Below are 15,323 nucleotides of genomic sequence, written 5' to 3' on the forward strand. Positions count from 1 at the left end.
TTCAGCAAATTCAACTATTGCGGAGCGGATCTGTGAGCGCTCGCTATTATTGGTTTATTCTTCTAGATCATCTCATAGCAGCGTGTGCTCATGGATCCGCTCCGCAACAATTGAGTCCGCTGAAAGCGCTCATTAATTATAATATAAATAGATAATGTAGATAGGAATTGTTTTGTTACCAGTATTTCATATTGTGAAAATATAAAATTTGATTTATATTAATATCTTGCAAGAAATCTGCTCTACATTTCATTAATAAAATATTTGCTCTCTTACATCGCTGTTCTAATTCTTGATTTATAATATGAACAATTACAAGTAATAAATTAATGAGAATTCTTGAAATTCAATAATGAATAGAAATTATTTGAAGGGGAAGGAGGCAAGAACAAATGAAAATAATACAAGAAAACGACGCATTTTTAATTAAAAATTAATACATTATTAACACAACATATTAATAAATTATGTTTAAATTAATACTGTCGAGTTTGTTATGCGTTTCGGCTTACTTCAAGCCATCTTCATTATCTGCGATCTACAAACGATAGTTCTTTTCATTTATGGACATTGAAAAGATGACAGTTTATATTTTAATTTGAATGTAATTTACTAATTAATTAATATTGTTAATAGTGCACTAATTTCCGCATCGTTTTCTTATATTGCTCTCATTTATCCCTCGCCCTCTGCATATGAATAAGTTTAATTGATTATATGAACATATTTAATAACTTTATAAAATTTTTTATAAAACTAATTTTGCAATATTTTATATGCAATAATTTAATAATTACAATTGTAAGAAATGTAAGTGTTTTTAAATCAATGTTTTCAAAGAAACTAAAATAAATTGTTATTTTGGATATTAAGCTCCGTGTTCATTTAATAAAAATCAAAGATTTAGAAAATTATTTGTACAATTTATATAAGAAATATTGATCACATGATCGCGTACCAGTTCCATGACGAAGATCATCCTGCGCCTTATAAAATTCTGTAAGCTCCCTGCCAGAGCACAATGGAGTGTCAACTTGAGTGGTACTATTAAACAGTGAATAGTCTACCTCATAACCTTGTCGTTCCTTTGAATAGCTTACAATGGGATCGAAACGATGGCCCCATAGAATCTCTTGCGGAAGATAGCTAGACCTTGCTTGAGTAGTTTGTCCAGTAGATTCGATAGTACCTTCTAAGATTAGAACAATTTCGAAACGTTCAGTTAACATATCTTCAGCGGACATATTGAAGAAGGGCGAAGATTCGTTGATCCGATGAATGATGGTAGCTGGCCAAATAAAAAATAGATCGCCATTTTCACCATCAGTACCTACTACCAGTTCATGCTGGTGTTGAAACAGAATTTCACCCTCTTTGGTAATTTTATTGCGAATCATTTGTGCGCGTATACTTGCGCCAATTATGTGACTTTTCCTCATATCACCCACTCGAAACATGAGACAAAGCTCACCATCTCGTTGACAAATCACAGCATTTCGCGAAAATAACAAAGTCTGAGTACGTTGTTTTGGCCTGGTCATTTTAGCGAATACGATGCCCACCTGCAATTAATTCTTTAATTAAATTTAACTTTTTACGATTCGACGTTTTATATGTAAGAGTTTAACATTCCTCATACCATGAAAGCTTGGATCATGACACCAGCGATACTCTGAAGGCACATAATAAATATAGCTTCAGGGCATTCTTCGGTAGTAGAGCGGCTGCCATATCCAATAGTATGCTGAGTTTCGATACTAAAGAGGAAACAACTAGTGAAGCTGAAAATATTGTAAACGCACGGTGTCCAGTTGTTTTCTACTTGAAAAGGCGGCAAATGATGCTCTTCGAAGTCACCGTGAGTGAAGGCTATTAGCCACCAAATCACTGCAAAACCCAGCCAAGATAAAAGAAAGCTTAAGATAAAACATAGCAGGGTCCAACGCCATTGTGTATCCACTAAAGTTGTGAAGATGTCTTGAAGAAAACGCAATGATCGCCGGGAGATGCGTGATTGTAACACATTGCAATCGCCATTTTTCAGAACGGCGCGACGACGCAACTTCCGCGTCGGTCCAGCCCGGTATCGACTCCTAAAATATAGATATATGTTTTTCATTAAAATATATTAGAGTAAATTATTTTCTAACGATTTACGGAATTTGTTTTAATATTAAATGATCATTTTTTTCGACAATTTAATTTATTTATTTGATAAAATAAAATTCTCAGACCTATCATTGTCGATTTAATATTGATTTGATATGAATTATACACTACTCAACAAAAAATAAAGAACACGCTTCAAATTGCACAATTTTGCAGATCATTGAAATTCGGTGAAAACGAAGATCAAATTGTTATATTCCTTAAAATTACATATATTCAACAGTCTGTAGCTCCAAAAATTTTTTTCTAAAAAAATTTATATAATATTTTTACAAAAAAGAACAATTTGACAAAATACTTTTTTAACAATTTTCTTACGATTTTTCTTGACCGAATTATGATCATATCTTTGAAACTAAACCTGTATTTCTTATAACCAACGTTGAAATTCGGCAAAACGCAAAAACTCACCAATTCCACAGAATTAAATTTAAAACGATCAAAAGCATCTTAATATATTATACAAACATCGAATTTTAAAATACTTTTTTAAATCTTTACTATAATTTTTCGTCGAATTTTAACGTTGATTATAAAAAATACATGCAGGTTTAGCTTCAAAGTCGCATAATTCGGTCAAGAAAAATTGTAAAAAAATTTTTAAGATGGCATTTTGTAGACAAAACTATTCTTTTTTGTAAAAAGTATTAAACTTTTTGAGAAAAAATTTTTTATCGAGCTATAGACTATTGAATGTACGTAATATTGAAGAACATAACAATGTAATTCGATTTTGTTAGAGATACAGATTTGTAAACATAAAAATTGTTTGAAAATTGACCAAAAGCATGTTAAAGTAAGTTTTAAGGTTTAAAATATTACTATTCATTTTTACTTATTTATTATTACTTATTTATTTTTTTCAGAGCTGTCAAAGGGATATCATCCTCGTGATTTATTGTTAACGTCAACGTTTCGTGAACTTTGCCTTTACTTCATCTGGGTGAGAAGCGCACTCCTCGCCTCGATAAAGTGAATAGTAAAGATCATGAAATATTGGCATCAGCGATGAATCATAGCAACCAAATAATATGATAACTGGCCGCAAACCCTTTGACACTTCTGAAAAAAATATCCATGAAAGCTTAAAAAATAATTTTTGACATTTCAAAGTTCTTTTGTTGTGTGATCCCTGCGCGCGCAATAAATAAGGAAATTGTAAATTTAACAATATTTTCCATGACTCAAGAATAACCGAATTCTATCTTCCCCGCCCTTTCGAATCTCTTACCTCTCCCGACAATGCTGTCGGAATTTGATCAACTCAAAGGCAAGAAATATGTTATAGACTATAGACTAAATATAACCAATAAATGTTTAAAGTAATACTTGTAAAATGATTCTTTTACGAATGTATTATAATTTTAAATACAAGTAATGATATAAATATTTTCTCCGACTGCCCAATGGAGAGAAAATATTTTTTAACATTTTGAACGTTTTTTAAACGTTTATTATTTATTAATTTCACATTTCATGATTCGTTTTCAAAACAACATTTATTTAACGTTTATTTGTAATTAATTTTACATTTTATAATTCATTTCCAAAATAACATTTTTTAAACGTTTATTTAATATTTATTAAATGTTAATTTTACTGTGTATGTAAATGTTAATTTTTTGTTTGAAATAATGTTTCAAAAAAATGTTTTTTAAACATTTACTTAACGTTCATGAAATGAATTTTGTTTTACATTAATTTTTTATTTCAAATAACCATGAAAAAAACATTTTTTAAATGTTTATTTAACGTTAATTAAATTCGTTTTACATTAATTACTTATTTGAAACAGTATTTTAAAGAAATATTTTTTAAATGCTTATTTAACATTTATTAAATGTGTTTTTTACATCAAAATTGTTAATTAAGATAATGACTTGAAAAACATTTTCTAAACATTTATTTCATGTTGGACTCTAGAATTTGGAAATTTTTCGTTCAACAACTAAATAAGAACAATAGGATCTGAATTCTTGTAAGATAAAAAGATGATTGCCTTTGAATATTGATAATTTTGATCTGTTCGGACTAACATCAATTACTTGCTAATTAAGAATAAATTCAAATTTTTTTGTTAAATAACGAGCGGTTTCATGTTACAAGTAGACATGTCATAAGACTATACACGTAGACGAATTGTTGTTTTGCGTAAATATTTTGTAATTATTATATACTGAAAATGGCCTAATATACGTATAAGACCGAAACGTTTATGTATTTAATTATATGAAATTAGATTATAATGTTTTGTAATCAAATATAATCAATCGCGACGATTTCTGGCGTTCGTGATGTATGCCCTTTATCTTTTCGTTTTTAAATTTCGGCCACATATTGACATTTATTATAATCCAATATAATTGTGTTAAGTATATCATTTATGGACAATATGAAGTGTGTCCATCGACAATTGTAAGTAGTGTAACGGATAAGGTATGAGACTCAATCCTGAGATTCCAAATTCAACCTGGTAAGTTAAAAAGATAAAAATATAATTAAAAATTAATTAATAAAATTGGTTATCTAAGGTTAAATGTATTATTGATAAAAAATAATAAATTAAAAAAGATTTTCTGCATTGTACAATATTTTTTCTAATTTTGTTCAAATAATTTTAATATTAAAAAAACGTTTTTTTTTTACATTATCACGTTTGAATAAACATTTTTTTAATGAAAAAAGGGATTTTTCTTGTTATTTCAAATTTTTCTTATTACTTTTATCATTGTAAAAATTTTTATTAAATCTAAAAAAGCGTTTTTTAACATTAAAAAAACATATCCTTAAAATATTTAAAAAAAAATGTTTTTTAGCATGAAACAAACGTTTTTTTAACGTGTGTTGATTAACATTTTTTTAATGAAAAAAGGAACATTTCTCATTATTTTAAACGTTTTTAAAAGGTTTAAAAAAAACATTTTTTTCAAACATTTTTTTCCCCATTGGACGGTTGAGTTTGCACTAATCTGGCCGAATTAACGACGTTTTGTGCTCTCCTATTGGTACAGCATGTGATGTCAACCAATAGTAAAATATTTTCCAACTCGGTGCAAACTCGATCGGATTGGAAACGCCATAAATTGAAATGCTCTCTATGTTTATGTATTAGGTGTACAAATAAGTTTCCGCTGTTTTTAATAAAAAATTAAGCATTTATTGTGAAAGAACGATACATATGTTTTATTGAAAGTATTGTCCATCGCTAGCCACTACTTTTTCCCATCTTTCTGGTAGCATACGGATACCGCGTTGGAAGAACGCTTCATCTTTTGAGACTATCCAATTATCGATCCAATTTTTGATATCTTCATATGATGTGAAGTGCTGCTCAGACAGGCCATGCGCCATCGATCGAAATAGATGGTAATCGGAAGGGGCAATATCTGGTGAATACGGCGGGTGGGGTAGAACTTCCCAATTGAGTGTTTCCATGTAGGTTTTGACCGGCGCCGCAACATGTGATCGAGCATTATCATGCAGGAGAATAATTTTGTCATGCCTGGAGTAGTAGTGGGCGCATTTTTCCTCGGTTCAATCTTATCAATTGTGTTCGGTAGAGAGCCCCAGTAACGGTTTCGTTCGGTTTGAGCAACTCATAATACACGATACCAAGCTGATCTCACCAAATATACAACATGAGTTTTTTTCCATGAATATTCGGCTTGACTGTCGATGTTGAAGCATGACCAGGTGATCCCCATGATTTCCTCTTCTTTGGGTTATCGTAGTGGATCCATTTTTCATCACCAGTGACTATACGATGCAAAAAATCCTTTCGTGCCTGACCGTCCTTTTTTTATGCCTGACAAGCAGTATTTCACATATGGAAAATCGGTGTTCAACGTTTCTCGGCTTCAGTTCAGTTTTATGGAACCTAATTCCCTTGCTTTTGAATCATTCCCCAATGATTTCAAACGATGTGAAATTGCTTGTTGAGTCGCTCTTAATGTAAGTGCAAGTTCTTTTTGCGTTTGGCACGAATTTTCATTCAATAATGCTTCCAATTCCGCATCTTCGTACACTTTCGGCCTTCCGCTACGTTCTTTGTCTTCGACGTCAAATTCACCGTTCTTAAATTTTTGAAACCGTTCACGACAACTTCTCTCACTTAAGGCAGCCTCACCATATGCTTCTACAAGCAATCGATGAGCCTCAGCTGCAGATTTCTTCAAATTAAAGAAGTAAATCAAAAGTTCCCGCAAATGACGCTTATTCGGCTCAAAACGGCATTTTCGCACAAAAAAAAATATATGATTCTGATACAAAATCGCTAGTATTTCAAGATTATGTTGACAGATGTTCAACCTTACGATATAATGTTTTACATCAGACAATTTTAACCATAGCTTGCTAGTGGCGCCGTCTTTTGTCAAACGGCGGAAACTTATTTGTACACCTAATACAATTAGAAACATAGACCTATCTAGTTTTTGAGATAATTGCAATTAAAATATGCAGTTTTAACATATGATGTATATATACAACTCAAGTTAAGCTGGAAACACAATAGGCACAGGTAATAGGAATAGAGAATAACAAGCTGTCCACTCAGAACTCTGGGATATATTATAATATCGAACTTATATTTAACGGCTTGGAACTTATATTCTCTATTCTCTATTCTTATTGTTTGTGCCTATTATGTTTTTAGCTTTAAGATTTTTTATTTTAGCATCCATATACCATCTTAGGATTGTTACAAAAAATGAGCATGCGATAGAGGAACATGAAACGGATATTGTAAAAAAAGATCATAATTTTTGACTGTTTAATTAGGAAAATAAAGTCACGAAAAGTACCCAATTTTTTTATTTTATTTAGCATAAGGAGGCGAACTGAAGGGAGTGGTGAAAATAGAGAAAACGGCTAGCGAGCATTTGACAGCACTGACGTTAGTTTGCGTCTATCTGTATTCATTTTTTTTCCACATGTGCGGCCTTGGACAATCGAAAGTTTTCTCTCTGACGGGAGTGAGGTATCGCCACTAAGCACCGCGATGTGGCTTAAACTTTTAGATATTGTCGCGCAAGTACTACCTTAAGAACTAAAATACTCATATTACGTACGAAATACTTCTAATAATAAAATTTTGATCCACCGATTTGGAATACACATACACACACGCACGCGCGCACGGACTAAATTGAGTCAAAAAGTCCTCTACAATTTCACAATTTTCCCAATAGTTAACGAGATCTTTAAGGTCTATTAGTGCCAGGTGTATGCCTACCTATGGCGACTGGGACGGGAATAGCCTGGCAAGCTCCCCGCACCGTGAGCTTTAAAACATTAAAACTCAATCAACGCACTTATCAGGCATACGGTCAACGCGATGCTGCAAACGCTTTGAAGCATTTTTTAATTGATCAGTTTATAAAATTCTTACTTCTAATTGGCCCATCAAATGCTTCAAAGCATTTGTAGCGAGACTTTGACCACAGCCATAGACTTATGAGGTAGAAACGGAACGTTCATACGAGAGAAGCTGAAGACAACATTGAAGGAAAGCTCTAATCCGTAGTTTCTCTCTTTCGCAGTGAGCGGGGACGAATTAGCTTAAGCGTAAGACTATAACTCTTAAATATTGACTCTCAGACGTTTATCTTTGTTGCTCTTGGCCACTCCCCAGCTTGCTGCTGTGACCAATCAATTCACTACTAGAAAAGAAGAGGATTACTCTGCGACTATTTCTCTTTCTTTTTATCAAGTCTTCAGCTTCTTTCGTACGAATGCTCCATTTTATAAGTCTATATTGCCAGGCCATGCATTCCTCACTCCCAGGCGCCAAGCGATCGGTAGACACTTGGCAGTAGTACGCCAGGCTAGTAGCCGTGTATTCGGCTATCTTTAAAGATTAATATCTCGTTAACTTGGGAAAATTGTAAAATGATGCAGGACTTTTCAACTTAGTTTAGTCCGCTCTATCTGTACATAAAGTATTTGGTGATTATTCTAGAACACCCTATATACATACCAGCTTGATCAAAAAGTTTCCGGAAGAAACCACCAGATGATGCTCTGAGTCAGCTGATTTGAATTCTTTTTTTTGGCTAGGTTGCCACATCTATCATTGACATTTCCATCAAATTTTATCGCCATAGCTTGACATTTGTAAAAATTACGCCGTCTTGAATACATCTACCTCTGCGCGTGTTTTCGATTTTTTACAGTTTTAAAAATGGAGTTGAATTTGCAACAACGAGTTTGCAACAACGAATACCATCCAACAGCCATCGAATTCACCCGATATGGCTCCCTACGATTTTTTTCTGTTCGATCGAGTCAAAAAACCTGCGGGGAACGCGTTTTAACAGCCGAAAGGAGGTAATGGAAAAATCGAAGACGGCTATACCAATAATAGAGTTCCAGAAATGTTTCGAGAACTGAATCAAGCGCTGGCATAAGTGCGTTGCAGTCGCTGGAGAATACTTTGAAGGGGACAATATCACTTTTGATGAATAAACTTGTATTTTGAATTTTCTGAATGAATTCCGGAAACTTTTTGATCAATCTAGTATTACGGACGGAAAACGTCAGGTTTACAAGTACAAAATGTGATACTTTATGTTGGGAGCCGGGAAAACACGGACACAAAAGATTTGAGACGAATAGAATTTAAAAAAGAATATATTTAGTGAACAAAAGTAACGTACAAGTCGAAGACGCACGCCACGAAAAAAAATGGCTGAGATAAACGGTGTGCGTGCGTGCGTGCGTGCGTGCGTGCGTGCGTGCGTGCGTGCGTGCGTGTGCATGTGCGAAATCAGTGTTGCCAACAGAAAGGCTTAAAAAAATAAAATGCATAGATGTCGTTAGTAATGTATTATATAAGAATTAGGGTATTGCAGATCTAAGCTTGGTAATTCTGTCGCTAGATAATAGCGCGAAAATATAAATATATAAATAATCATCTATAAATAAATATAAATTAGTATAAATTAAATAAGTATAAATTTTCATCTCGTAACACTTTATGTTAAAAGAAACATCTTTTTCGTTTTACAAGATTGTGTCTGACAAGTAGTTTTTGCAAGAGAACATGTTGAAGTTAACGAGTAAGCGCTTTTTTTATGTGGCGCTCAGGATCGGCGCGCGTTCATTTATTTGTGCTTAATCCTTGATTGGTATTTATAAACAATATTTTAAGATATTAATACTGCTTTGTGTTATTAGTTTACAACTGTTTGAGTTTACTTAAAGCGTCTTAAATTATAAGAATCAACTATGAATACTGGATTATGATTTTCGTATTGTATTGCTTAAAAAATAAAAAGGTAGCAATCAATATTGCTTTCATTATTTACGTAATAATAAATAAATGAATAAAAAAAGATTATCTAATTTCGTAGATCTATCTGAAAGTAAAGACAAATGTAAATAATAATATGCTTGGTGAGTTTTGTTGAACGTTCTATTCTTTTAAATATTGCACAATTGAGTATGGTAGTTTATAGTAGGGGAAAGTCACCGATTCATATAATTTTGTTTTTAGACGATATTTCTTTAACAAAAAGTAAAAATAAAATAGAGTAAAACATGCTCGTATATTTTCTTAACACAATGTCATGGCTTACTTCGAGCTGTAATTAAATTAACTTTGAATTAATATAATTAACAAACGTTTCGATTACAAAGTCTTCTCCAGTGTTACAACGCAGAAATATAATCTTAAATTAATTATGCATAAAAATTAATTTATGCATAAAAAATAATGGATATAATTTAAAAACCATCAATGGTGAAGTGTCAAAATATTAAAAAATATTAAAAAAATAAAAAAAAATTTCGAACGTCAATAAGTATCCCACCAAATGACAATAAAGTAGGAACATTTGGATATTTCAGTCAATAGTAGATTAATTATGTTTATCGATAAAGATAAATTTGCCAAATTTTTCGGTTAAGATCGAGAATCCAGTTTGTCACAGACTTATATCATACGATTTGAGAATTCTTTAGTTATGAGTATTTTATGATATTGGTAATTTATATAAAATACTGTAATCTAAACTCCCAATCAAAGATTCCGTTAAGTACATTAAAAATACTGATTGCTGCTCGTTTGCAATAAAATTAAAATTAAATCGCAAATTTTAAATCAAAATTTTAAATACAAATTTTAAATACATAAATACAAATTAAAAAGTGTCTTCTATCAGATAATATAATTTTTATAATATTGTTTGTAACTTTGTAATAATTAATTTTTTCGTAAACAAAAATGAGCGTCTGACAAAATGGGCTTCAAAACTGACACAGTGGACAGCAATGCGCCACATATTCCTATTTCTTTTTCTTTTACAGAAATTATCTGTATAAAATACCTACAAGTGAATGTATATAAGATTTTCCAGAATCTTTTCATTTCGATATAAAACATTTTTGTTGAATAATATGCGTATTTATGTTGTTCGGCAAGATACAAATATGTATACGCGATAGTTTTTAAAGGTTTTCCAATATATGTGCCATTGCCTTCAACTCCGATAGTTTTGACATATAATAATTGCCTATAAAGCAACATTACAAAGATTAGCTCATGATTTATTTTACAGAGAGGTGCCAGTTTATGCTGCACCCCGATTTTATATTTATTATGAAAAAACTAAGAAAGAAAATATAAATAACACTGATTTAGAAAACAAGCATTTAAAATAACGTAATATTATTAATAATATAGTCACTATTATTTGAATTACGCAATTTGCAAAAGAAAATCGTAAGAATTTTATTTTTGCATTCATAGAATTCGTTTTTATTTGTTATTTCCTACAGTTATTTTGTATAGAAAATCACAAATATACGACTTATGCGTTTACACTTTTTTAATTAACTAAAGAAATATCATGTTTTTAGTATTAATAAAATACAATAGTTAGTTTCTGAAAAATAAAGAGGTGTCGCTTTAAGAGACCTATGTCAGTTGCGGCGACTTTTCTCCATCACTGAATTTAAATAATTCGTCACTTACATGCTATCACATAACATAAGAAGTTTCTGACTGAACAAGTTTCAATTTTTTTACTCTAATCACATTTTGCTTCTAAAAATTAATTTTCTTCACTGTTTTAATTATTGGATTAATATTCTTGCTATGCCTTCTTGTTTGAGAATGTGTGCTTATACTATTTTATCGAATGACTCAATACCCAGCAAATGAAAATGGATTGAAATGAATTGAAATGGTTCAGATTTTCAGAAATATTGATTCATGAATGTTAAAATGAATGCTTTTCAATCCTGAATGCATTTTTATTCATTTATAGGAATTGCATGAAGTATATCTTTATGCCTTTCTTCTAACAACTTTTCTAATTCTCTCTTTATTTTTTATAAGAAAAACTACTGCTCTCCTATAAAAACTATTTGTCAGACGCAATTTTGCAAAAAGAAAAATTGTTTCTTTTAGCTATATATTCTTTTAGATAGAGTTTAACGTCTTGTACTTTGTGAGTGCAAATTTTGAAACACTCTGTATACATATACAGGGTGTTCCATTTTTAATTTGACAGTTAAATATTAGGAAATCGCGGAGTTTTAGAGAAAAATGTTCCAGACAAAAGTGATTGGATTTCAAGGAAGTCATAATGTCGTGACCTTGAAGTGCTCGTGTACAGCGTTTATTAAAGTCATTTAAAGGTCAACTTTATATTTTTTTTAATAGAATGTAGTATTTTTTATTGTATAATTGGAAAGAGCGTTTAATTTTATATTTAAAAAAGTAAAACACTTTTGGTCTAAACTCTTTAAAAAGAGATATTACATAAAAAGGAAAGAAAAGATATTACATGAAATTTCAATTTAATAGGTGCTCAACATTAGCACCATTAATATCGCGACATAATCTTATTCTCTAAAGAAAATTTGTTTCTAATAACAATAATAAGTAGGTATAATAGGCCGGTTCTAATCCACTATTAATATACGTATACTAATAGTAGGTTAGAAACCGTAGGTTTAGAACCGGCCTATTATACCTACTTATTATTGTTAGATGCATATGTGTGTGAGGGAGTCAAGGAGGAGGAAGTGCCTCACAGACGTTGGGAAGAGGAAAGCGCGTCACCGGAGTCTATGATAGAGGGGGAAGGGTTTTCCTTCTCTCTCTCACTCATTGTGTTCTCTCTTTAACCTATTGTCCTCTCTCTCTCCCACCCATTGTAGGATGCAGTTTTCTCTCTTCCACCTGCAGTCCTATACTTATTATTTGCGCTCTCTCTTCTTCCCGTTGCACTCTTTTTTCTTTTTTTCTTTTGCACACGATTTTATTAAATAGATATTTGTTTTTTATGATTTGATAATATATTTAGTTAATAGTACACACACACACACACGCGCGCGCGCGCGCGCACGCACGCCCATATATATATGGGTGTGTGTAGAACACTACTACACTACACTGAATTGCACGGCAATAATACTGTGAACGCGAGTCATACTAGTTACAGCTGATTGACTCGTATAACGCCGTTGTTTTCTACGCGTACAGTGCCACGCAAAACGATATATGTATGCATATACATATACACACATATATACAATGTACAAAAAATTTTAACTTTTCACGTTAGGAAAAAAGATATATAATCGATATCATGATCACATTATCTTCTTCTTAACAACTAATTAAGAAAAGGCGTATCTGAATCTACGTTATTGTAAAAATTCTCTATTATCTTTCTATTATTCTAGTTATTCTAGTTATTCTAGTTATTTCTATTATTCTAGAAGTTCTATTATTGATACGTCAATTAAGTGCATTCTCCAGGTTTATTCCACTAAAAAAATATAAAAATGACCAGATATTTGACGCAGTAAAGTAAAATTTTATATTACATTCTATGACAAAAAAAAGTGATCAGTAGCTCTTTGAAAGAAACCGAATGTATCATAAAAATAATAAAGTAATATTTTTAAAGTTACATTACATTCAGTAAAATGCATTTACTTATTAATATGATGTTCAATCACCATTATTTAAGAAACCATTAAGAAATTATTATGTAGGAAGGAAAATATTTTCATGACAATTTGCTAGAAGGTATGATCTCAGCATGTTTCTTATACTGTGACGTTCTTGAGATGCACGTCCGCGCGTCAGCGGTTCGGCCGTCAAGCGTTGAGCGATTGTGAAGAACAAATAGGTAACACTTCAGAAATCGGTCCGAAATGCGCAACTAATTTGAACACATTGAAGTACACGTATATAATTTCTATAATTTTATAAAAAATATATTTCGAGTAATATGTTTATTAATAACATTATTTATTTAAAAAAATTATGAAAAAAAGGAAAAAGTAGGATCGAACATAAGATCTTCAACATTCTGATCTTGCACTCAACGCCCGACACTACGCTGAGTTCATGCGGATCACCTCGACGACACACGGTATAGCGCACGGAAAGTCGTAAACTATATCTCATCAATGTTTATATTTCGAAATTATTTTTGCTATTATACGTTAATGAGAAAGAAATATGATTAATATACAAAAGGTAGTATAAAAGAAGGGCAACGAGCCAATGACGCAAATAAAAAATTATAATTCAGCTAAGAAAACTTAATACAAAAACAATTAAAATACAATAAAATGAAACAAACGTTTCAACTCCAATTGAGTCATTTTCAATGCCATCATACAATAATATAAATGTCGTTCTAAATTAAAAATTAATACATAATCTTACAATATTCTTAAAATTAACAAAAAATTCTTTCCTCTTTCGGTGTAATACGCTGTGAGTCATTTTTATCAAGAATTAACAAAGTCATAAGAAAGTTCTGGAAAAGTAACCGTATACAAAAAAAAAATTAATATTAATCATATAAAAATTAAAAATATGATGATATACCTTAGTAAATCTGTTAAAAGTCCCATAATACACAACGAGAAAAAAATGTACAATGTGGTCCATTTTGTGGTACAGTAAAATAGTCTTCTTAATTTAATAGGTAATTAAAGCAAATTCGCAAAAGTAACGAGCATCTGACTTAAACGATGTCACACAACAAAATGTCAAACAGAAAAACATTATCGATAAACGGAAAAAGGAAAAATAGGAGGAAAAGGACAGAAGATGTTAGAAAGGAGAAAGTGAATGTATAATGTCAGAATACAAATCCGGCAAAGACTCCGTGTCATTTTGTCTATTAATCCCATGCTTCTGTTTTTTAATATGAATCATTTCTGATATCAACCTTTTGTTGTATGAAGGCTCTATATCCAATATTTCTTATAAATACTTTATCCCATTTAAAGTTATGATTCTCCACCATACGATGGTTGGAAATCACTGATGGAGATTTTGAACTTATATTGATATCAGAAACATGTTCATGCAATCTGGTCTTTAATTGTCTTTTAGTTTGGCCAACATAACTGGCATCGCAATCATCACAGGATATTCTATAAACCACATTTTGACTCTGAACGTGTTCCAAATCATCCTTTCCTCTCCTTATGAAACTTCTCAATGTGTTAGGAATAGTAAAAGCCAATTTACAATTAAGCATATTAACAACAGGTATAAATCTTTCGGATATCGTATTAACATATGGAATCGTAAAGAACCTTCCCCCACTGTCATCCTTATTCTTATTTAAATTGTTAAACTTATTAATGTGATATTTTATTCTATTATGAATGGTGGAAAAAATAAAACTTAATGGATATCCATTCTGTAAAAAAACCTTAATAGCGTCAATCAAATTATTTTGTTGGAATTTCGGATGACACAAACAAAATATCTTATCCACGACCCCATAAATCACACCTCTTTTATGACAGAGCGGGTGGTGTGAATGGAAATTAAGAAATCTGCCGGAAAAGGTTGCTTTACGGTAAATATCAAAAATGAGATTCCGTTCATCGATAATTACCATCGTATCTAAATAACTTATTCTTCCATCACCTATCTCCATAGTGAACTGTAATCTAGTATGTAATGAATTGAAAACATCCAAAATATCATAAATACTTTCAGAAGGAGCGGCTAAGATAATATCATCGACGTATCGGTAGTAAAACAACAGACGACAAGGCAGCATTCCAATCGCCATCTTCTCGAAAGCCTGCATAACAATACTTGCAACAACCGGTGACAATGGTGAACCCATGGGGGTCCCAAAAATCTGTTTATATATTTTTTT

General features: G+C 31.4%; 1 protein-coding gene across 4 annotated transcripts in view; it reads right to left on the reverse strand.

Annotated features, from left to right (window-relative positions):
• LOC105148530 (G protein-activated inward rectifier potassium channel 3) overlaps nt 1-15,323 on the reverse strand; it is a 155,793-nt gene that overhangs the window by 11,929 nt on the left and 128,541 nt on the right. For all 4 annotated transcript variants that reach the window (XM_087407921.1, XM_087407913.1, XM_087407932.1 and 1 more), the window contains 2 exons: nt 1,640-2,093; nt 959-1,562 (listed from right to left, as the gene is read on the reverse strand). In XM_087407921.1, coding sequence (XP_087264047.1) covers nt 959-1,562; nt 1,640-2,093 — 1,058 coding nt within the window. The remainder of the gene's footprint in view (nt 1-958; nt 1,563-1,639; nt 2,094-15,323) is intronic.

This window comes from Acromyrmex echinatior, chromosome 1 (genome assembly GCF_024713525.1).
Source record: "Acromyrmex echinatior isolate Ae372 chromosome 1, ASM2471352v2, whole genome shotgun sequence".
In the NCBI taxonomy this organism is placed as follows: domain Eukaryota; kingdom Metazoa; phylum Arthropoda; class Insecta; order Hymenoptera; family Formicidae; genus Acromyrmex; species Acromyrmex echinatior.